Source organism: Salmo salar, chromosome ssa01 (assembly GCF_905237065.1).
Source record: "Salmo salar chromosome ssa01, Ssal_v3.1, whole genome shotgun sequence".
NCBI lineage: Eukaryota > Metazoa > Chordata > Actinopteri > Salmoniformes > Salmonidae > Salmo > Salmo salar.
Window position 1 is genome coordinate 30,089,806 of NC_059442.1, and position 21,896 is coordinate 30,111,701.

At 41.0% G+C, this 21,896-nt stretch overlaps 1 protein-coding gene across 1 annotated transcript in view; it reads left to right on the plus strand.

Annotated features, from left to right (window-relative positions):
* Window positions 1–4,417: 4,417 nt before the first annotated feature.
* The window catches only part of LOC106598906 (protein kinase C eta type), a 39,424-nt gene continuing 21,945 nt past the window's right edge, over window positions 4,418–21,896 (plus strand). The window contains exons 1-4 of the mRNA XM_014189932.2: window positions 4,418–5,367; window positions 14,699–14,762; window positions 20,995–21,148; window positions 21,463–21,497. Coding sequence (XP_014045407.1) covers window positions 5,017–5,367; window positions 14,699–14,762; window positions 20,995–21,148; window positions 21,463–21,497 — 604 coding nt within the window. The 5' untranslated portion in view covers window positions 4,418–5,016. The remainder of the gene's footprint in view (window positions 5,368–14,698; window positions 14,763–20,994; window positions 21,149–21,462; window positions 21,498–21,896) is intronic.

Consider the following 21,896-nt stretch of genomic DNA (forward strand, 5'->3'; position numbering starts at 1 on the left):
TTCTGAACCTGCATATGAAGGTGTCACGTTTCCCAGTGGCAGAGTGCTGGCATGAAACATGCACATGGAAATAAAGGAACACTTAGCACCAAATCAGCTTTTACGACTGATTTATGGCATGCTGGTTCTCCCCTCATTTCATCTAAAGGACTGCTTGTTTTATTTTGCAGGTGAAGAAGCAAACTAAGGGGTGCAAAAGCTAGAGGAGGGCAAACATACATTGACTTAGTTCTGCATAGTATAAATAGTATGTTCTCACAAGAACAAATTATCCCCAAAATAGATGTTACTGTCGTCCAACGTTGACCCCAAGTTGCATTCAACCAAATTAGCTTTTTATAGGGTTTTCTTAAGCAATAAGGCACGAGGGGATGTGGTATATGGCCAATATACCACGGCTAAAGGCTGTTCTTATGCACGACGCAGCGTGGAGTACCTTGATACAGCCCTTAGCTGTGGTATATTGGCCATATACCACAAACCCCAAGGTGCCTTATTGCTATTATAAACTGGTTACAAACGCAATTAGAACAGTACAAATAAATGTTTATTCATACCCGTGGTATACAGTCTGATATACCATGGCTTTTAGACAATCAGCATTCAGGGCTCAAACCACCCAGTTTATAATCTGGTTTATCATATAGCTTTATCTCTGTTTATAGCCCTGTGAGGACAGTGAATAGGAAAGAGTGACGCTGATCGTGGATTACATATCAGCTCATTTGGCCTGGTTCTCACACATACTTACACCCCAACACACAAACACACACTACATACGCCCACACACACATACATTTGACGCCACACACACACACACACAGACCACATACACTACTGCTCCACATACACTGCTACTACAGCTCAGTCTACTATCTATCCTGTTTCCTAGTCACTTTACCCCCACCTATATGTACATAGCTACCTCAATTACCTTATTATCAACTCAGTACCGGTACTCCCTGTACTGTATATAGCCATGCTAATTTTACTTATTGTTATTCACTGTGTATTTATTCCTCATACCACTATTTCTATTATATTTTTTTTACTTTATCTTTAACTCTTAACTGACTTTCCTAGTTAAATAAAGGTTAAATAAAAACATGTAAAAAAAAACCTCTGCATTGTTGGAAAATGATCCGTAAGCATTTCACTGTTAGTCTCCGTCTGTTGTTTACAAAACGTGACAAATAACATTTGATTCTGTATTCAGGACTTCAGTTCTCTCTAGTCTTATCAAACATGAGGGAGCTGATGGGGTATGGTGTTGAGGCAATGCCCCTATGAGTGATGGAGGTAATTGGGTTCGGGCTGAGGGGGTGATAGGGAGGGGGTTGATGTGGGAGGCATGGTGTTTGTATACTAGCCCCTCGGGCCTTTCCTTACCGGGGTCAACACTCACATACAGAGGGCTGGGAATGGAGCTCACCATACCTGGCCCATATTACCCATATTCCCTGTTGTCCTGTTTAGCACCAATGCTATGGTTCATTAGCTGCAGCTATAGAGTGTACCTGGGCAGGGAGCCAGAGAATAGAGCTGTCCCGGGTTACAGAAGAGGAAATCTGTGGACGGTGAAGGGAAATGTGGAAGCACTACAGGTGGCAGTTACTTTAGTCATTCCAATGAATACCCTACACTGTGATACAGCTGAGTTGTGGTAGCTGCTTCTCTGTTAATGTGTACAAGAACGTTAATATGGCGTTTTTGTGTGTTTGTGGAGTACACACCAGAACATGCGTTTGAGTTCACATGTCTGTAGTGTGTGTGATAACTCTTGATTTGGGCAGGGCAACAGCTGTAGAGAGGACAGTGTAGAAAGGGATGAAAAGCAGGAGAAAGTAGGGGAGAGAGAGAGAGACAGGAACAGTTGGGAAAACAGGGAGACCAAACAAATCATCCTCCGTGGTCGTAAAAACGCCTGCCATGGATGGCACCAGTGAAACTGTGGGAGGAAGATGGCTATCAAATCAACACTTGACTTCAACAGCAGTCTTAGCCTGCCCTCTGCTGGACAGTAAGGTGTAATGCTCCACAAACCAGTCAATGGAAACCAATATTTCATGGAAATAATGAAAGTGAGGAATGGTTACTCACAGACAATGGATGAATTGAATGTGAATACCTGAAATGAACATTTTCTCAAGGGGTTGTTTAAGACCACCATGATGTATTAGCACATTTTTGTCCTTGAATGCTATTAAACGGGCTCTTGAGTGGCGCAGCGGTCTAAGGCACTGCATCGCAGTGCTTAAGGCGTCACTACAGACACCCTAGTTTGAATCCAGGCTGTATCACAACCGACCGTGATTGGGAGTTCTATAGGGCGGCGCATAATTGGCTCAGTGTTGTCTGGGTTTGGCCGGTGTAGGCCGTCATTGTAAATAAGAATTTGTTCTTAACTGACTTGCCTACTTAAATAAAGGTTAAATAAAAAAAAATGAAGACATATCCCTCTCTGTAAGGTTTTTATGTCTCACTGACACCTACAGTATACAAATACATCTGTATTCAGGTTAGTCATTCTGTGGTGATCATTGTGAAACAGATGAACCCACACTATCCTATCTGTCACTTTTTCTCATCACTCTCCTCTTTTTATAAGGGCAGGTAAAAGCTGTTGTTTATGACAGCCTTTATCCCTGAGATGTGTAAGAGCCGTGTTAAAAGCTTTGTCTTTTACGACCACCTCTCTTCCCTGGGATGTGGCCTCTTTATTTGAAGCAGCTGAAAGAGAGAGATGTGGGGCACTGACATTTGGCAGAGAAGGGTGAGAGGTCATGTCTAACACTAATAACGACCAGACTTTGATCATGACATTTATGGATGGACTAAACTCCCCTAAAGCACACCACATAGAGAGAGATAGACAGAGGGGAGAGAAATAGAGAGAACAAGAGAGGGGAAAGAATGACAGTTTGCTCAGAATGTGAAAGAAAATGGAGACCCACAGAGAGTGGGGTCAAGGGAGTTTGGAAATGAGGGCAGAGGGAGAGAGTGTGTGTCAGAGGAAGATATTCAGAGACAGAGGGTGCAAGTAGGGTTAAGACTGGAGGGGAGTTAGGACCAATACATGAGTTTCAAGATCATCATTTGTGGTTGCTGGTGACTTTTATAGGTTATAGGTCCTCTGAGGCTCTCAGAAGAAAACTCTCATGCCTTTTCATTATTAGAACTCAGCATAAATCAACTCCACATCTCCCATCCTTTTAATTCACATTAAAAGCCCCGTTGTTTCTCCTATGTCTTACAGCTCATGGCCATGTGCGTTTAGATCTTCACAGCTGTGCCAGGTGAGCTAGGATTTTTCTCACACAAGAACTGTACAAAAGACCTCGGGGATGAACTACTGAGACTAGATCGGTAAATACTCAGAATGGAGCCTGCAAGCTAAGTGTGAAGTTGAAGAATGTGTAGCTCTAGTTATTCACACTCTCTGTACATCACAAGAGGGTGCTATTTGATTATTTATTTACAGTGCCATCAGAAAGTATTCACACCCCTTGACTTTTTCCACATGTTATTGTTACAGCCTAAATTTAAAATGAATTAAATTGACATTTTGTGTCACTGGCCTACAGACAATACCTCATAATGTCAAAGTGGAATTATGTTTTTCGGAATTATTACAAATGAATTGAAAATTAAAATCTATTGTATGCAATAAGTAATTAACATGATTTTTGAACGACTACCTCATCTCTGTTCTCCAAACATACAATTATCTGTAAGGTCCCTCAGTCAAGCAGTGAATTTCAAACACCGATTCAACCACAAAGACTAGGGAGGTTTTTGGTAGATGGGTAAAATAAAAAAAATAGATAATTGAATATCCGTTTCACCATGAGGCCAATTACGACTTTAATATAGCTACAGAGTTTAATCGCTGTGATAAGAGAACTGAAGATGGATCAACTACAACATTGTAGTTACTCCACAATACTCACCTAAATGACAGAGTGAAAAGAAGGAAGCCTGTACAGAATAAAAAATGTTACAAAACAAACATCTTGTTTGCAATACGGCACTAACGCAAAACTGAAGAAAAAAATGTCATGAATACAAAGCGTTATGTTTGTACTTACCCAGAAAGACTCGCTGCCAACGACGATTCTAACATGTATTGACTCAGAGGTGTGAATACGTATGTAAATTATATATTTCATTTAATACATTTGCAAAAATGTCTAAAAACATATTTTCACTTTCTCATTATGGGGTATTGTGTCTAGATGGATGGGAGAAAAAAATAATACTTTTAATCAATTTTGAATACAGGATGTAACAACAACATGTAGAATAAGTAAATGGGTATGAATACTTTCTGAAGGCACTGTATCTGCTGAGGACAGGTGAGTCATTTCGATACCTGCATGCTTTGAGGCAACCCTAAGCACAGCGGTGTACCATGGTAGTTATAGTCGTAATGTACTTTCTCACAGTATTATATTAATCCTTGACAGTAACCGAGGAGACTACAATCTCTAACACATATTGGCAAGACCTTTTACAGTTGCATGCACGTAGCAATCAGATTAGTCAGAACAAAATGTAAACACATTGAGAAAGAAGAAACTTTACAGGGAAATCATTGTTTCTACTTCTGGTAGGCTACTTCCTTTTTACGGAACTTGCTTAGAGCTTCTTTGAAGAAGGTCGTTCTCCAGGACGTGCGAGCTTTCTGTTTTAGTTTACTTCAGCTGGAGTGTTTCGGAAGGCAAGGACACACATTTGACCAGGAAAGTGCTCAGGACCAAGGGCCAAGAGCACTGAGAACGCATCACCTGCAGATGGCAAATGACAAGAGCAACGCGTTCGAATCGCTTTAGGACGCAACATTGGACTCCAATTCACAGTCAACGATATTGATGTATATTCTTTAGAAATTATATCAGCAAATAGGAATGCTTTGCATGCATGTTAAATCCATAGCGTATTTTGGATTTTAGTTAAGGATATATTGTTTTTACTTTGAATTTGTATACTTTTTTTTTTCTTTAGAGGAACAATATCATGAAGTTCAACGGGTATCTAAAGCTTAGAATTGGTGAGGCGTTGGACCTCAAACCAACTACTTTTTCCCTTCGCCATTCTACAATGTTCAACAAATCAGCTCCCACTTTAGACCCTTACATTGTGATAAAGGTGGACGAGTACAAAATTGGTCAGACGCATACAAAGCAGAAAACCAACATGCCAACTTACAACGAAGAGTTCTGCCTCAATGTCAACGACGGCAAACATATAGAGTTGGCTGTATTTCACGATGCGCCCATAGGGTATGATGACTTTGTTGCCAACTGCACATTTCAATTTGAGGACCTGATGAAAACCTTGAACACAGAAGAGACTTTTGAAGGATGGGTGAGTAGCTAAGTCCTGGGCAGTTGGCACTGTGCGGATGGATAGGGATGTGGTTGACTTGGGGATAAAAGCATCATTAATATATTCAGACTGTAAGACACATACAGTCATTAAAGGGAGTCAAAATACACTGATCATGCTTTTTTCACTCTAGTGGTTCCCTTGGATCTTTTTGGGATTTTGCATATACAGGTATTCCTGTAAATAATTGGTCCAATGTGTGACATTGGACCTCAACATTTCTAAATGGTTAAAAATAAAAATGATTTTTATGCAGTTCCACATGTGTACTTAGAGGAATAAAAGTGAATATATATACAAATTGGCCCATAACTCCACCTATACAACAAGATAGGCCTAGCACTACAGTCGTGGCCAAAAGTTTTGAGAATGACACAAATATTCATTTCCACAAAGTTTGCTGCTTCAGTGTCTTTAGATATTTTTGTCAGATGTTACTATGGAATACTGAATTATAAGCATTTCATAAGTGTCAAAGGCTTTTATTGACAATTACATGAAGTTGATGCAAAGAGTCAATATTTGCAGTGTTGACCCTTCTTTTTCAAGACCTCTGCAATCCACCCTGGCATGCTGTCAATTAACTTCTGGGCCACATCCTGACTGATGGCAGCCCATTCTTGCATAATCAATGCTTGTAGTTTATCAGAATTTGTGGGTTTTTGTTTGTCCACCCGCCTCTTGAGGATTGACCACAAGTTCTCAATGGGATTAAGGTCTGGGGAGTTTCCTGGCTATGGACCCAAAATATCGATGTTTTGTTCCCCGAGCCACTTAGTTATTACTTTTGCCTTATGGCAAGGTGCTCCATCATGCTGGAAAAGGCATTGTTCGTCACCAAACTGTTCCTGGAGGGTTGGGAGAAGTTGCTCTCAGAGGATGTGTTGGTACCATTCTTTATTCATGGCTGTGTTCTTAGGCAAAATTGTGAGTGAGCCCACTCCCTTGGCTGAGAAGCAACCCCATACATGAATGGTTTCAGGATGCTTTACTGTTGGGATGACACAGGACTGATGGTAGCACTCACCTTGTCTTCTCCGGACAAGCTTTTTTCCAGATGCCCCAAACAATCGGAAAAGGGATTCATCAGAGAAAATGACTTTACCACAGTGCTCAGCAGTCCAATCCCTGTACCTTTTTCAGAATATCAGTCTGTCCCTGATGTTTTTCCTGGAGAGAAGTGGCTTCTTTGCTGCCCTTCTTGACACCAGGCCATCCTCAAAGTCTTTGCCTCACTGTGCGTTCAGATGTAATCACACCTGCCAGCTGCCATTGCTGAGCAAGCTCTGTCCTGGTGGTGCCCCGATCCTGCAGCTGAATCAACTTTAGGAGACGGTCCTGGCGCTTGTTGGACTTTCTTGGGCGTCCTGAAGCCTTCTTCACAACAATTGAACCGCTCTCCTTGAAGTTCTTGATGAGCCGATAAATGGTTGATTTAGGTGCAATCTTACCGCCAGCAATTTCCTTGCCTGTGAAGCCCTTTCTGTGCAAAGCAATGATGACGGCACGTGTTTCCTTGCAGGTAACCATGGTTGACAGAGGAAGAACAATGATTCCAAGCACCACCCTCCTTTTGAAGCTTCCAGTCTGTTATTCGAACTCAATCAGCATGACAGAGTGATCTCCAGCCTTGTCCTCGTCAACACTCACACCTGTGTTAACGAGAGAATCACTGACATGTTGTCAGCTGGTCCTTTTGTGGAAGGGCTGAAATGCAGTGGAAATGTTTTTTGGGGGATTCAGTTCATTTGCATGGCAAAGAGGGACTTTGCAATTAATTGCAATTCATCTGATCACTCTTCATAACATTCTGGAGTATATGCAAATTGCCATCATACAAACTGAGGCAGCAGACTTTGTGAAAATGTATATTTGTGTCATTCTCAGAACTTTTGGCCACGACTGTACACATCGTTTAAGCAGAGTTCATGTAGATATTGGCAAGTCAAATTCAGGGACTTTTCAAGCACTTAATAATGTATATAATTGTACATATAGGGCCTAATACAGAACCCCCCCGTCCCCTCAAAATGCAAAAAGTGTAAAAAATAAAATAGGCCATTACCACTTTAAGAATAATGCTTATTTTAAACCTTGCCAATGCATTGATACTCAAATTATTATTACATTCTAAAATATGTGAGAATAATGTGGACATTGCCTGACTGTAGCCTATGTGGCTGACGCAGGCCATGGATAGTTGTAGCCTTAATCTCACCATCGCTGTAATAAGAAAGTGCCCCAAAACCAGTTCCCCAAAAACCAGTTCCTCTATTTATATGGAATGCCAACTTGTAGCCAACATTAGATGTTGTCATAATAACCACACGTGGTTTTACCACAACGGAGTAGCACAATACCCTTCAAATGAACCGGCGGGAAACAAATGAAAGTGGCCACATCTCTCACATAAACGGTAAAAAAATGAATTCACAGATTAATATAAGCGACCAGTAATTACAATAACTTTTCAAGCACCATATTGAGGAAATGTCTGATTTTCAAGGTAGGCTTATTTCAGTAGCCTACTTGAATTTCTGAGCTCCAAATTCAAGTTAAAGTACAGTAGCTTAGGCTACTTCAAGCTCCTTGTATTATTTAAAGTTGCAGGTGTAACATGGAAACCAAAATGTATTCTTCATGTTATTTCATTACCAGATCATGTTGTGAAGAAGCCCACTAGGCTATGTCGTTTGTCATTATTTCCAGAATAATGAATAGGAATAGCGTTGGGTGCAAGCAGTAGACTTGGTGTCCAATCCGAGGCACAAAAACATATGAAGCTGGCTGGAAAACATGAACTCATAAGTATAGCCTGATTCTTTTTCTTTTAAATCTAAGAAGACACTGCTGTTCATCAAGCAGACAACAGAGGATCAATGTCAGTTGCTCAGGATATTCGATCCAATGTGGATCCAGGTACAACTGTCTTCCACGGCATATTCTGGACGTTCCTCAGAAACACCTTTTTTTCCAGCACTTGGGCTGTTGTTTCATCACATGCACTATCACAACAGCTGTTCATCACTTGATTGTCAATTGGAAAATTCCTTCCTGGATCAGACGATGATGTGTGCAAATATTATGGCTTAACTAATCAGCTGCATACCAAATGTTCATCCGACAAGTATTATGCATAATTATTGAAGAACCACGTCAGTGACAGTATCAGTTTAGGTTTTAAGTATTAAGGTAAGGTGACTCTCTCAGTTAGAAGCATTTGATTTTGAAATGAATAGCCTACATTATTTTGGATTTGTGTGCCCATAAACTCTTTGCACCCAATAATAGGAGACACTAAATGTAACATAGTTGCACTGCATTTCTAAGATCTGTCTGAAAGCGAGATCCAGGATTCTTAGGGGTTCAAGTTCAATGTCTTATTTAACTGATTAATGCTTAATATGATATAACAATTTACATGCCGTAAATGCAAGCACAGAAAAACGTATTGTTTTATGTCACACGATTTTGGACAAGTCCGTCAAGACACCATCCACGATAAAGGGTTAAACAACTTGTGAATTCTATTGACCATGGCTATGATCCCCCTTATATCTTAATGTAATTACATGAAAAAGGTTGGCAGATTATTATCAGTGACTTATCAACAGTTGTAACAAGTTGCTCAGTGTAGGAAATCCTCACTGGTACCCAAGTTTATAGACAAAACCCATACACATTCCATAATGTACTGTATGTTGATAAACTGATGCCAGGAGCCATGGAACAGAAGATTCTTCTTGTAGACCTGCATCGTTTACACTCATTCTGCCATTCCTTTTCCAGTCCTTTCTGTACAGGGCATGTGATATCCAAGGCATGCAGATCCCATAGTCTCCTTTTCCCATAAGAAGCTTCAGCAGCTCATTATAGGTGGCATCTTGGTGGATACCTCTGTGTGTTTAACTTAAGCCTGTCAGAAAGGCAAAGATGACATCATCAAGAGGTTTTTGTATTTATTAGGGATCCCCATCATCTGTTGCCAAGGCAGCAGCTACTCTTCCAGGGGTCCAAACACATTAAGTCACTTACATTACACATAAAACAAAATATAAAACAGTACATCATATAACATTATTACACCACTACATATCTACAATACAAAATGTATAATACAACCATACAACAATATTACAATGTACGTGTGTGTGTAGAGTGCGTGTTCTAGCGTGTGTGTGCGTATGTGTGTGTCTGTACCTGTGTGTGTGTGTGTCTCTTCACAGTCCCCACTGTTCCATAAGATGTTTTTAAATCTGATTCTATTGTTTGCATGAGTTACCTGATTTGGAATAGAGTTCCATGTAGTCATGGCTCTATGTAGTAAAGTGCGCCTCCATATTCTGTTCTGGACTTGTGGACTGTGAAGAGACCTCTGGTGGCATCTCTTGTGGGGTATGCATGGATGTCTGAGCTGTGTGCTAGTAGTTTAAACAGACAGCCTGGTGCATTCAGCTTGTCAAAACGTCTTACAAAAACAACTAGTGATGAAGTCAAGAGATTGACATGCATATCATTGTTAGCTCCCCGTCTACATTTAAGGGCCATCCGTGCTGCCCTGTTCCGAGCCAATCGCACCTGACGACACGACTGAACAGTAGTCCAGGTGCGACAAAACTAGGGCCTGTAGGACCTGCCTTGTTGATAGTGCTGTTAAGAAGGCAGAGCAGCGCTTTATTATGGACAGACTTCTCCCCATCTTAGCTACTGTTGTATCAATATGTTTTGACCATGACAATTTACAACCCAGGGTTACAGTTTAGTCACCTCAACTTGCTCAATTTCCACATTATTCATTACAAAATTTTAGTTGAAGTTCAAGGTTTCGTGGATGATTTGTCCTAAATACAATGCTTTTAGTTTTTGAAATATTTAGGGCTAACTTATTCCTTGCCACCCATTCTGAAACTAACTGCAGCTCTTAAGTGTTGCAGTCATTTCAGTCGCTGTCGTAGCTGACGTGTATAGTGTTGAGTCATACATAGACACTCTGGCTTTACTCAAAGCCAATGGCATGTGGTTAGTAAAGATTGAAAAAAGTAAGGGGCCTAGACAGCTGCCCTGGGGAAATCCTGATTCTAACTGGATTATGTTGGCAAGGCTTCCATTAAAGAACACCCTCTGTGTTCTGTTAGACAGGTAACTCTTTATCCACAATATAGCAGGGGGTGTAAAGCCATAATACATACGTTTTTCCAGCAGCAGACTATGATCGATAATGTCAAAAGCCGCACTCAAGTCTAACAAACAGCCCACACAATATTTTTATCATCAATTTCTTTCAGCCAATCATCAGTCATTTGTGTAAGTGTTGTACTTGTTGAATGTCCTTCCCTATGAGCGTGCTGAAAGTCTGTTGTAAATTTGTTTACTGTAAAATAGTATTGTATCTGGTCAAACCCAATTTGTTCAAAAACTTTACTAAGGGTTGGTAACAGGCTGATTGGTCGACTATTAGAGCCAGTAAAGGGGGCTTTACTATTCTAAGGTAGCGGAATGACTTTCGCTTCCCTCCAGGCCTGAGGGCATACTTTTTCTAGTAGGCCTTAAATTAAACATATGGCAAATAGGTGTTGCAATATTGTCCGCTATTATCTTCAGTAATTTTCCATCCAAGTTATCAGACCCCGGTGGCTTGTCATTGTTGATAGACAACAATAATAACCACACACGCCTCTGTCGTGCTAACTATGCTACCCGGTAGCAGTATGTGAAGTATTGCATTGTAAAGTATGCTGGTAACCACAACTAGCAGAGACTTTGCATCTAATTCCTGTGACTTGCCTGTACAAACAAGCTGAAGTGTGATAGGTACTATCTTAGGGCATGTCATATACAGCTACTGCCAGAGATAGATGTTAATGTGATGGTATCAAGAGCTGGTATTACTCTCCACGTTTGTCTTTTGTTGATGTGTGTTGCTTTTGGGGTTACACCCTCTGTATACCATAGTAGGCTACTACTGGTTTGGAATATGTCTGTCACTGGAGAGAGAATTTCCCTCTGCAACAGTTTCGCTCGTCTGGTTTACTTTCGGTCCTAGAGGAGTAAACAAAAAATGTAATTGGTGTGTAACCTGAACTTGTACATGCCTGGGGCAGGTAGATCTGGTAACGTCTGTGTGCCTTGAGACTCAACGCCCTCCAGTGGCTATCTGGGCTTCTTATTATCTATCATGGTCACGCAGTCCAATGGTCTGCCATACTCAAAACCTCATCTGTGTCATGGTGCCCAAAAGCTGTCAACAGACAGCTCACTCCTCTTGAAAAGTAGAATCTGAGCTATATTTTTTTGTAAAGCTTCCACCAGGAACCAACCAATGAAGGCCAGAGTCAAGTACAGTGGGTGCTTCTGTGAGGTTAGGCAGACATGTGTGCATAGCCTGGCTTCACTCTTTTACGAGATGCAGCCTTGAAAGTACTCATCTGCTAGATCTGAACTGTGAGACCAGGGTGACGTGTTCGCTGCCGATATAGCGGAGTGACCCGCGGTGTTTGTCATTATACCCTGATGAAGACAGCTTAGCTGTCGAAACGTTGGTTATTAAATTATTCCATCTGAGCTCTTAGAGCGTGTAGCTCTCCTTTTCTTTTACAAGTATTCCACTCCGCTAGCCAAAACCTAAACAGGTGTGCGTTTCTTCCAGATCTGAACTGTGAGACTTGTTTTGCTTTGTTAACGTTCAGATGAAGTGCTTGGGGCCCTATACCTGTGACGTGTAGAGTAAGGAACAGGCCTCCACACGCCCACACCACTGTTGTTGAAGCTTTCCCACCGTCTGCTTTACGCTCAAGGGCTCCCAAGTCTTTCCCCATCCGATCTCATCTCCCTTGTTTTATAGCTTCTCTTGGTTCAGAGCCAAGGACAGCACTTTCTCATCGGTGTTCCTCTCTAATCAGTACAATGTTGCATATTAAACACAAAACTTCAGTGTCTTTGATCTAAGGGGGGCTGTTGGCTCTCTCACACACACACACACACACACACACACACACACACACACACACACACACACACACACACACACACACACACACACACACACACACACACACACACATGGGTGGATAGGTTTCTTTATCTAAACAAGTAGCAGTATGAGGCGTTAACCTCAAGAGAGCAGCTCAAAATAGAAGCATCCAGTCATATCTGTTGTCTCATTGACCTGCGGCTCAGCCTTACAGTATGTGCCATCCACCCACTCCTCTCACACCCCACTCACAGCCTTAACACTGGGGGGAAGATTCCACTGAGACCCACAATTTTACACCTGTGATGACTTCATTAGTGTTCTGTGTTGAACCATCCTTCAGGTTCATCTTGACAGTCTTGTCTCTGCTTTTAAGCAGAAGTGGATGGAATAGACTCAGTTTAACTGTAAATGTTTGTCAGGAACTGTCACTCCTCCCCCGAAGAATAATCACTTCCCCTTACTGCCGTGTGGTACTCAGTCAGACAAAGTTCCTGCTTTTTAAATTTAGTATGGTCGTGTCAGCGTCAAAGCCTGATTTAGTCTCAACTCTTCTGTCTTCATATGACTCTGGAGTTCTGTTTGCCTCAGTTGATTCACTGAAGACACAGGTCCAGCACTCTCGGAGAAAGAGAACAGGACAGTAATGGGTGACAGTAGGCTAATAGTTTATGAGGGTGTGTGTGCTCAGCTGTACACAAAGGAAACATGTGTGGAGGGTGATGTCATGTTAAGGAGAGAGAGAGAGGTGGAATTATCATGATCTTACATCTGATGGTGTACGTAGTCTGGGGTTTAACATGTCCTTATGTTTGAGCCTCAGCAGGAGAATGTGTTATGTTCGAGATATCCCCTCCTCATAGCAATACAGAATGATATAACTGACCAAGAAGATTGAATGGAGAGAGAGGCTGGCAGAGATGACTGAATCAGGATGGAGATGATATTGCAGTATCAGTCCAATCATGTCACTTTTGTTGTGGGTTGTCAAGGTTTTCCATTGGGGTGTCTGTCTGACTAGAACCGTGTCTGTAGTTTGTGCTGTACATAACCTCAGTTTCAATGAAGTGGTTAGTGCATGGCCTCTGCAGCACTGGAACTCTTTTCAGGTTTCTGACTGTGTCTTATTATGTCTATTGTCTGTCTCTGTCCGTATGTCTTCTTTATGCTGATGATGATGCCTGTGTGAGAGATAATGTTATTTTGAGTGAAGCAGGGTGTCATTTACTGAAGCTAGCTAAACCAGCTCTCTAGTCTCTCTTCCACATTGCTCACATTCTTCCCACATTACATACACACTCAACCATTCACAACACACGCACCTACACGCTACATACCGGTATGTTAAACAAAGATCTAACATGTCTACACACATTTACATACCTATAACACACTCACCCTACACCTTGCATAGGGGAGGGTGGGGTAAATTGAGCCATGTTTTACATTGAGTCACTCCGTCAAGGGAAATATAGTATTCTTTCTAACAAAGATATTTACACATACTGTATTTCAGGATGTTGTGTATCCCTGGAAATAATCACAATTCATGTAAACATTACAGTTTTGACAACATAGCTTGTCCAAAAAGAGAGGTATCTTGGCACAACATACCCTGGGTATGGGGTAAGTTAAGTCGCCTACAAATTCCTCTACTGAAGAAATAGTTCCACTACCTTTTTAAAACCATGTCCATCTTTATTTCCCAAACACAATTCAACACAATCACTAGGCTTATTAACAGCTACTGTAACAAACACTTTGTACTTTTTTTGTACACTTTTATTGTTACCTCATATCCCAGTGATAATGCCTTGCATTACGCCTGGGAAACAAAAACAAATCTATTTGCTCAACTTGCCATTGGCTCAACTTACCCCAAGGCAAGCATTTAACCCGCACAACTTCAAGGATGCACTTTCATGCTAGGTTTAGGACCTCATATTGAAGCTTAGATACCCAAACTGATGTATAATACAATCTTAAAATATTCTACTTTGATTTAGATACCAGCATCATGAAACCTCTAACACAATAAATTCATTTGACTTGGTGAAAAGCTGTTTTTTTGGACCTAACTTACCACTTTTCCAATGTGGTTTTTTTCCTCCGTGAAATGATGGTCTCTTCCTAAATATTTGTGTATGGTTTCCTAGAAAAAAGAGTGGCTCAACTTACCCCTTTGGCTCAACTTACCCCTATCTCCCCTACAATAAATCTAGGTTATATTGCATTACATATGTTGGTTTGGGAGTTACCTGGATGGTTGGGAGTCACATGGTTAGCTTTTGCTCATTGAGTAGCCTCGTCTAATGTCTAGTCTCCTGTGTTTGTGTGCAGGTGGACCTGGAGCCAGAGGGCAAGGTGTTCATCCTCATAACACTCAATGGCTCCTTCATTGATGGTAAGGATTTTTCATTGTGTATATCACACCAACCATCTATCTATTTCATCCATAGATAGATAGTATTGCCTTCTCCCTCCCTCGCTGTTCGTATCTTTGTATTTCTCTTACACTAAGATGGCACACATTCTTTCAAGTCCTAAAATATTCCGTAACACTTTGTTCTGTTCGACATAATGTACAGTCCCTCCTCCCTCTTAAGTTAATTGTCTGTCTGCTTCAACACAGCCCCTGATGCAACTGATTACTTACAGGCTGTCAGACACAGATATTCAGCATCACGGAAACCTGTTTGTGTGTGCATTCATGCATGTGTGTTGTGTGACTGACTTACTGTAAGTCATACTGCAGATGCTTTGACTGATGGGAATCTTATCGCCTTCTTTGTTTCCTTTTCGATAGAACATTGTTGCTTTAATCATTCATGTTTTATCCTCTGTTCTCTGTCTGACAGACATACTCCCCTCTGGGTCGTTCCATTTAAGTTCAGCAAGACATCTCAGATTTTTCCAAAATCGTTTTTGTAGTTAGAAACAGAAAAGATTAGCATTCCTACAATATTATTTTGTTGAAATATAATTTGACCTCTGATAATTTTTTGTTGTTGCCATTTGTAGGATTCATCTAATATTCAATAAATATAGTACCTAACATCCAATTTGGACCAAACGTTTTTTTTATGACAGTGAGTAAGACACGAGTAATCTAAATAAAATGTCAAAAACCACCCACGGACCCCCATCTCACGGCCATCCCAACCCAACAATGAGTATTCAGTATCAGTTCTCTGTGTTTGACAAGTAGTATTGGGCTGCGGCTCTGAGTATTGTTTCTTCATCTTATCTAATGCATTCTCCGTGAAATTGTTGATGTTTTTTTTCTGCTCAGAGAAATTGGTTATTGAAGTTGTTAGCTTTATGTCCCATCCTACATCCTGATATTACCAGGTTTTGACCACTAGATGGTGCTGTTCCTACTATTAGGTGATTCGTTTTAAAGGGGATTTTTTTGAATGACTTCCTCATCTCTGTACCCTACATAAACAATTTTCTGTAAGGTCCCTCAATCGAGCAGTGAATTTCAAACACAGATTAAAAGACCAGGGAGGTTTTCCAATGCCTCGCAAAGAAGGGCACATATTGGTAGATGGGTACATATAAAAAAGCAGACATTGAATATCCCTTGAGCATGGTGAAGTTATTAATTACACTTTGGATGGTGTATCAATACACCCAGTCACCACAAAGATAACTCAGTTCCCAGAGAGGAAGGAAACTGCTCAGGAATTTCACCATGAGGCCAATGGTGCCTTTAAAACAGTTATAGAGTTTAATGAATGTGATAGGAGAAAACTATGGGTATACTTGTAATCGTTAAGGACTGAGGAGTTTTTCAGGATAAAAAAATTAATGGAATGGAGTCAAGTACAGGCAAAATCCTAGAGGAAAACCTGGTTCAGTCTACTTTCCACCAGACACTGGGAGATGAATTCACCTTTCAGCAGGACAATAACCTAAATCACAAGGCCAAATCTTAACTGCTTACCAAGAAGACAGTGAATGTTTGTGAGTGGCTGAGTTACAGTTTTGACTTAAATCTGCTTGAAAATCGATGACAAGACCTGAAAATGGTTGTCTAGCAAAGATCAACAACCAATTTGATAGAGCTTGAAGAATTTTGAAACGAATAATGGGTAAATGTTGCACAATCCAGATGTGGAAAGCTCTTAGAGACTTACAGTACCCAGAATGACTCACAGCTGTAATCACTGCCAAAGGTGATTCAAACGTATTGACTTAGGGGGTGGAATACTTATCTAATCAAGATATATTACTGTTTTATTTATTTATTTATTTATTTATTTTTTACATTTTCTGCCACTTTGACATTTCAGAGTTTTGTGTAGATTTTTGGCAATTTTTTTTTAATTAAATCCATTTTAATCCCACTTTGTAACACAACAAAATGTGGAAAAAGACCAAAGTTAGCATTTGAAACAGTGGCCAACAAAACCAAAGCATGGGTTGCTGTCATACCTTGTCAATAGACTGCTTATTGGCAGGGGTTGGATTCAGGGAACCGAAAATCTAATTATTTTTTATTTTTTTGGAGGAACAGAACCAAAACTAAGAACGAAAGTGATCTATACTGTTTCGGAACAGGACCGTTATATTGAAAGCATGGGAACCGGTTAATAACGTCCTTTTTTCCCCCCAGTCCCACAAAAAACGCAACAAAGCGTCTATGCAAAGCCCAAACTGTCACTCAGAAACATATTCCAGTGTCTGCCTGCCTGCCAGCTGAAAATCTTGCCAGAGTGTGAGTGTGTAGGCAACCTGTTCCTCGCCCTCCCTCCAAAGCATGCATAGTCTACTGTAGCTACTGACGTTACAGGCGAGATTCAGAAATTAGGGAGAGAGATTTTTAATTTGAGAACAATGGATTTACTTGTTCAATGCTAGTTAAGTATACTTTAACGTTTCACATTGGATTTATTAAGTACAAAAAAGTAAGACTTGTTTTTATTTTAATTCTGGTGCCACTCTGTACACACAAGCTTGTTAGCTAGCTAGCTTGTTAGATAGCTCTGGTCTAGCTCTCAAACTCTAAGCAACATTATGTGTAATTTAATGGAACTGAGAGTCATTATCAAGGGCTAGCTCTGGTCCAGCGTTAGTTAAGCCAACTTTCTGAAGTTCAAAGACGTTCCTTCACAGAAACCGTTCCTCTGTAGGTATAATTCTGTCGGCCTAACTCAGATAATGCATGTCATAGCAACAAGATGCCAGCGCCCTCCTCACCACAAAATTTGAATCGCATGTTGCACCCTACACTACACTTGTTTGTCCAATGCATATACAGTTGAAGTCAGAAGTGTACATACACCTTAGCCAAATACATTTAAACTCAGTTTTTCACAATTCCTGACATTTAATCCGAGTAAAAATTCCCTGCCTTAGGTCAGTTAGGATCACCACTTTATTTTAAGAATGTGAAATGTCAGAATAATAGTAGAGAGAATGATTTATTTCAGCTTTTATTTCACCTTTTATATCATCAAATTCCCAGTGGGTCAGAAGTTTACATACACTCAATTAGTATTTGGTAGCATTGCCTTTAAATGGTTAAACTTGGGTCAAACGTTTCGGGTAGCCTTCCACAAGCTTCCCACAATAAGTTGGGTGAATTTTGTCCTATTCTTCCTGACAGAGCTGGTGGACCTGAGTCAGGTTTGTAGGCCTCCTTGCTCACAAACGCTTTTTCAGTTCTGCCCACAAATGTTCTATAGGTTTGAGGTCAGGGCTTTGTGATGGCCACTCCAATACCTTGGCTTTGTTGTCCTTAAGCCATTTTGCCACAACTTTGGAGTATGCTTGGGGTCATTGTCCATTTGGAAGACCCATTTGTGACCAAGCTTTAACTTCCTGACTGATGTCTTGAGATGTTGCTTCAATATATCCACAACATTTTCCTCCCTCATGATGCCATCTATTTTGTGAAGTGCACCAGTCCCTCCTGCAGTAAAGCACCCCCACAACACGATGCTGCCACCCCCGTGCTTCACGGTTGGGATGGTGTTCTTCGGCTTGCAAGCCTCCCCCTTTTTCCTCCAAACATAATGATGGTCATTATGGTCAAACAGTTCTATTTTTGTTTCATCAGACCAGAGGACATTTCTCCAAAAAGTACGATCTTTGTCCGCATGTGCAGTTGCAAACCGTAGTCTGTCTTTTTTATGGCGGTTTTGGAGCAGTGGCTTCTTCCTTGCTGAGCAGCCTTTCAGGTTATGTCGATATAGGACTTGTTTTACTGTGGATATAGATACTTTTGTACCTGTTTCCTCCAGCATCTTCACAAGGTCCTTTGCTGTTGTTCTGGGATTGATTTGCACTTTTCGCACCAAAGTAGGTTCATCTCTAGGAGACAGAACGCGTCTCCTTCCTGAGCGGTATGACAGCTGCGCGGTCCCATGGTATTTATACTTGCATACTATTGTTTGAACAGATGAATGTGGTACCTTCAGGAGTTTGGAAATTGTTCCCAAGGATGAACCAGACTTGTGGAGGTCTACAATTTTTTTCTGAGGTCTTGGCTGATTTCTTTTGATTTTGCCATGATGTCAAGCACAGAGGTACTGAGTTTGAAGGTAGGCCTTGAAATACAGGTACACCTCCAATAGACTCAGATAATGTCAGTTAGCCTATCAGAAGCTTCTAAAGCCATGACATAATTTTCTGGATTTTTCCAAGCTGTTTAAAGGCACAGTCAACTTCTGACCCACTGGAATTGTGATACAGTGAATTATAAGTGAAATAATCTGTCTGTAAGCAATTGTTGGAAAAATAACTTGTCATGCACAAAGTAGATGTCCTAACCGACATGCCAAAACTATAGTTTGTTAACAATACATTTGTGGAGTGGTTGAAAAACGAGTTTTAATGATTCCAACCTAAGTGTATGTAAACTTCCGACTTCAACAGTACATAGTTTGCCCGCTCCATGGCAAGCTCCTCTATCCATTGAAGCAATTTAATGTTGAGCTAAATGTAAAAAGGAACAGAAAGGAACTATCTAAATTGTTCTTTTTTTTGTGGTTACAACCGGTTCAGAACTTTATTTTGCTGGTCGGAACAGTGGAACGGTACGAAAAAAAGGATGTTTCTGTTCAGAACGAAACGATTGGAAAATAATTTCAGTTCCAACCTCTGCTTACAGAGGTAGAAGGATCACCACCATCTAGTGGTCAGAACCTGGTAATATCAGGATGTAGGATGGGATATAAACCTAACGACTTCAATTACTAATTTCTCTGAACAAGGGGAAACAAACTTCACCAAATTCACTGAGAATACATTACATAGGATGAAGAAACAATACTCGGAGCTGTAGCTCCATACTAGATAGAAACTGATACTGTATACTGGTTGTTGGAATGGCTTTGATGTGGGGTGTGGAGAGTCCGTCGCTGGCTTTTGACCATTGTTTTGGATTCCTCAGGTCTTACTCCTTGTTAGGAAAAAAACGTTTGGTCCAAATCGGGTGTTAGGTACTTTATTTATAGAATATTATATGAATTATATCAATTAAAATGGCCAATTTGGATGCAATCAATTAGCTTAATTTCTCAGAGATAAAATTATATTTCAACAAAATAATGTTGCAGGAATGCTAATCTTATCTGTTTCTAACAACATAATCGATTTCAGAACAATCTGAAACGGTGGGTGTCAGTCCTCTTTCTTGTGCTTTTTGAGTAGGAACACAACCCCTCTAGCAGTTTGTACAGTGCTCTGTAATAGTTAATTCACCACTGAAAATCATCAAGACCTTATCTAAACTGCATCTGACCGATACACTGCACTGAGCTCTGCTCATTTCTCTCACTTTATCATAATATAACTCATAAACATCTCCGTTTTAAAGATCCCTTCCCTGATACGGGTACGGTTAGGATAGGTCGTGAATGCTTTAGAGAAGGTCCATCCATTGAATTACTGTGGTGTTTAGCAAACTCTCACCCTCAAGTTCCCTTTTTATCGGCTGTCACTGCTGACTGGTTTTCAAACTTCTCAAAATTCTACTCTGCTCCAACAAGCATGTAGAATGTGTATGTTTTCCCAGTGAACAAACAGTGTGTTTATGTATTTAGCTGCTGTGTTTGTTTGTATGTGACTGCCCAGCGTTGCTGTATGTTCTGTCTCATACCCTAACTCTCCTGTGTTGTTCTATTCTGCTGTGTGTTTAGCTTTGCCACAACACTGTTATGGGGGTTATTGTGATGTGGAAGGGAACGCAGGGGTTAGCTTCAGCACTGTAGGAGGGCTGATTTTTACCATGGGTAGTGTTGACACACTGGGACTTCATACAGGAACTACCAAGACCTGACCATAACTCACTGTATTATCCCTTTGGAAACTCCCCTCACATTACCTCGGCTCAGCTCTAATGATGGCCCACGATAGAGGCTGACTGGATGGTGTCACGTAGGGGTGCACCAAGTGACATTTTGTCTTATATCCTAGTTCAATAAAGAGAAATAACTTTTTTTTTTGCTGTGGCGAGCAAATCAACCAAAAGCAGTCAGTATCTGACAGTTGAATGCCGTACTCGCTGTAATACTCCACCATCTCTCTCTCTCTCCAGGGCGTTGGGACTCCACATCATGCACGTTTCTGTTGTATTTTAACATGTCTGTCTGACCTCCATCCCGTTGTGTTCCCCGGGTGCTCAGATGATGCCACGGGGAAGGCCAAGGTGTTCAAGCAGTTCAACAGGAAGAGGCAAGGGGCCGTGAAACGCAAGATCCATCAGGTCAACGGACACAAGTTCATGTCCACCTTCCTACGGCAGCCCACCTTCTGCTTCCACTGCAAAGAGTTCATCTGGTAAGGGCACACACACACACACACACACACACACACACACACACACACACACACACACACACACACACACACACACACACACACACACACACACACACACACACACACACACACACACACACACACACACACACACACACACACACACACACACACACACACCACTGCCCTTACCTCAGATAGTTCATCTAACGTGGTACACCAACTGTGACTCTATTGTCAATTGTGTATAATAGAAACAGCCCATTACAATGTATTTATTATGTAAACATTATGCCTTGCATGATTTCTGACTGTCAGGTCTGTTGTTACAGGGGTGTGTTTGGGAAGCAGGGCTACCAATGCCAAGGTAATTGACACTGTTTTCTTTGTTGGGTCTTTCTTTCTGCTTTCTGTCTCTCTTTTCTCCTTCACACCATTCTGTGACCACCCGCCCACTCAGACAGGAAGTAAGTGCTACTCCACAGAGACTGAGCTCTTACACCTCTTTTATTATAGAGTTGCTGAACCCAACCTCCATCTCAACGTACGGTGCCAGGCCTCCATCTCACAGACACTCTGTTTAAAGTTCACTTTCATTAAAATAATTCGGCATCGTGCTCTTTCTCTCAAACAATTGGTTAAAATCACCAACGTTTCAGCAGGAAGATGCCTTTGTCAGTTTCTTTCTCTAAGTGAAAGGATCAGTGACAGACATGGTTTGATTGTTTGCTGTTTAGTTTCCATGTTTTCATTCTATTTGTGTCTG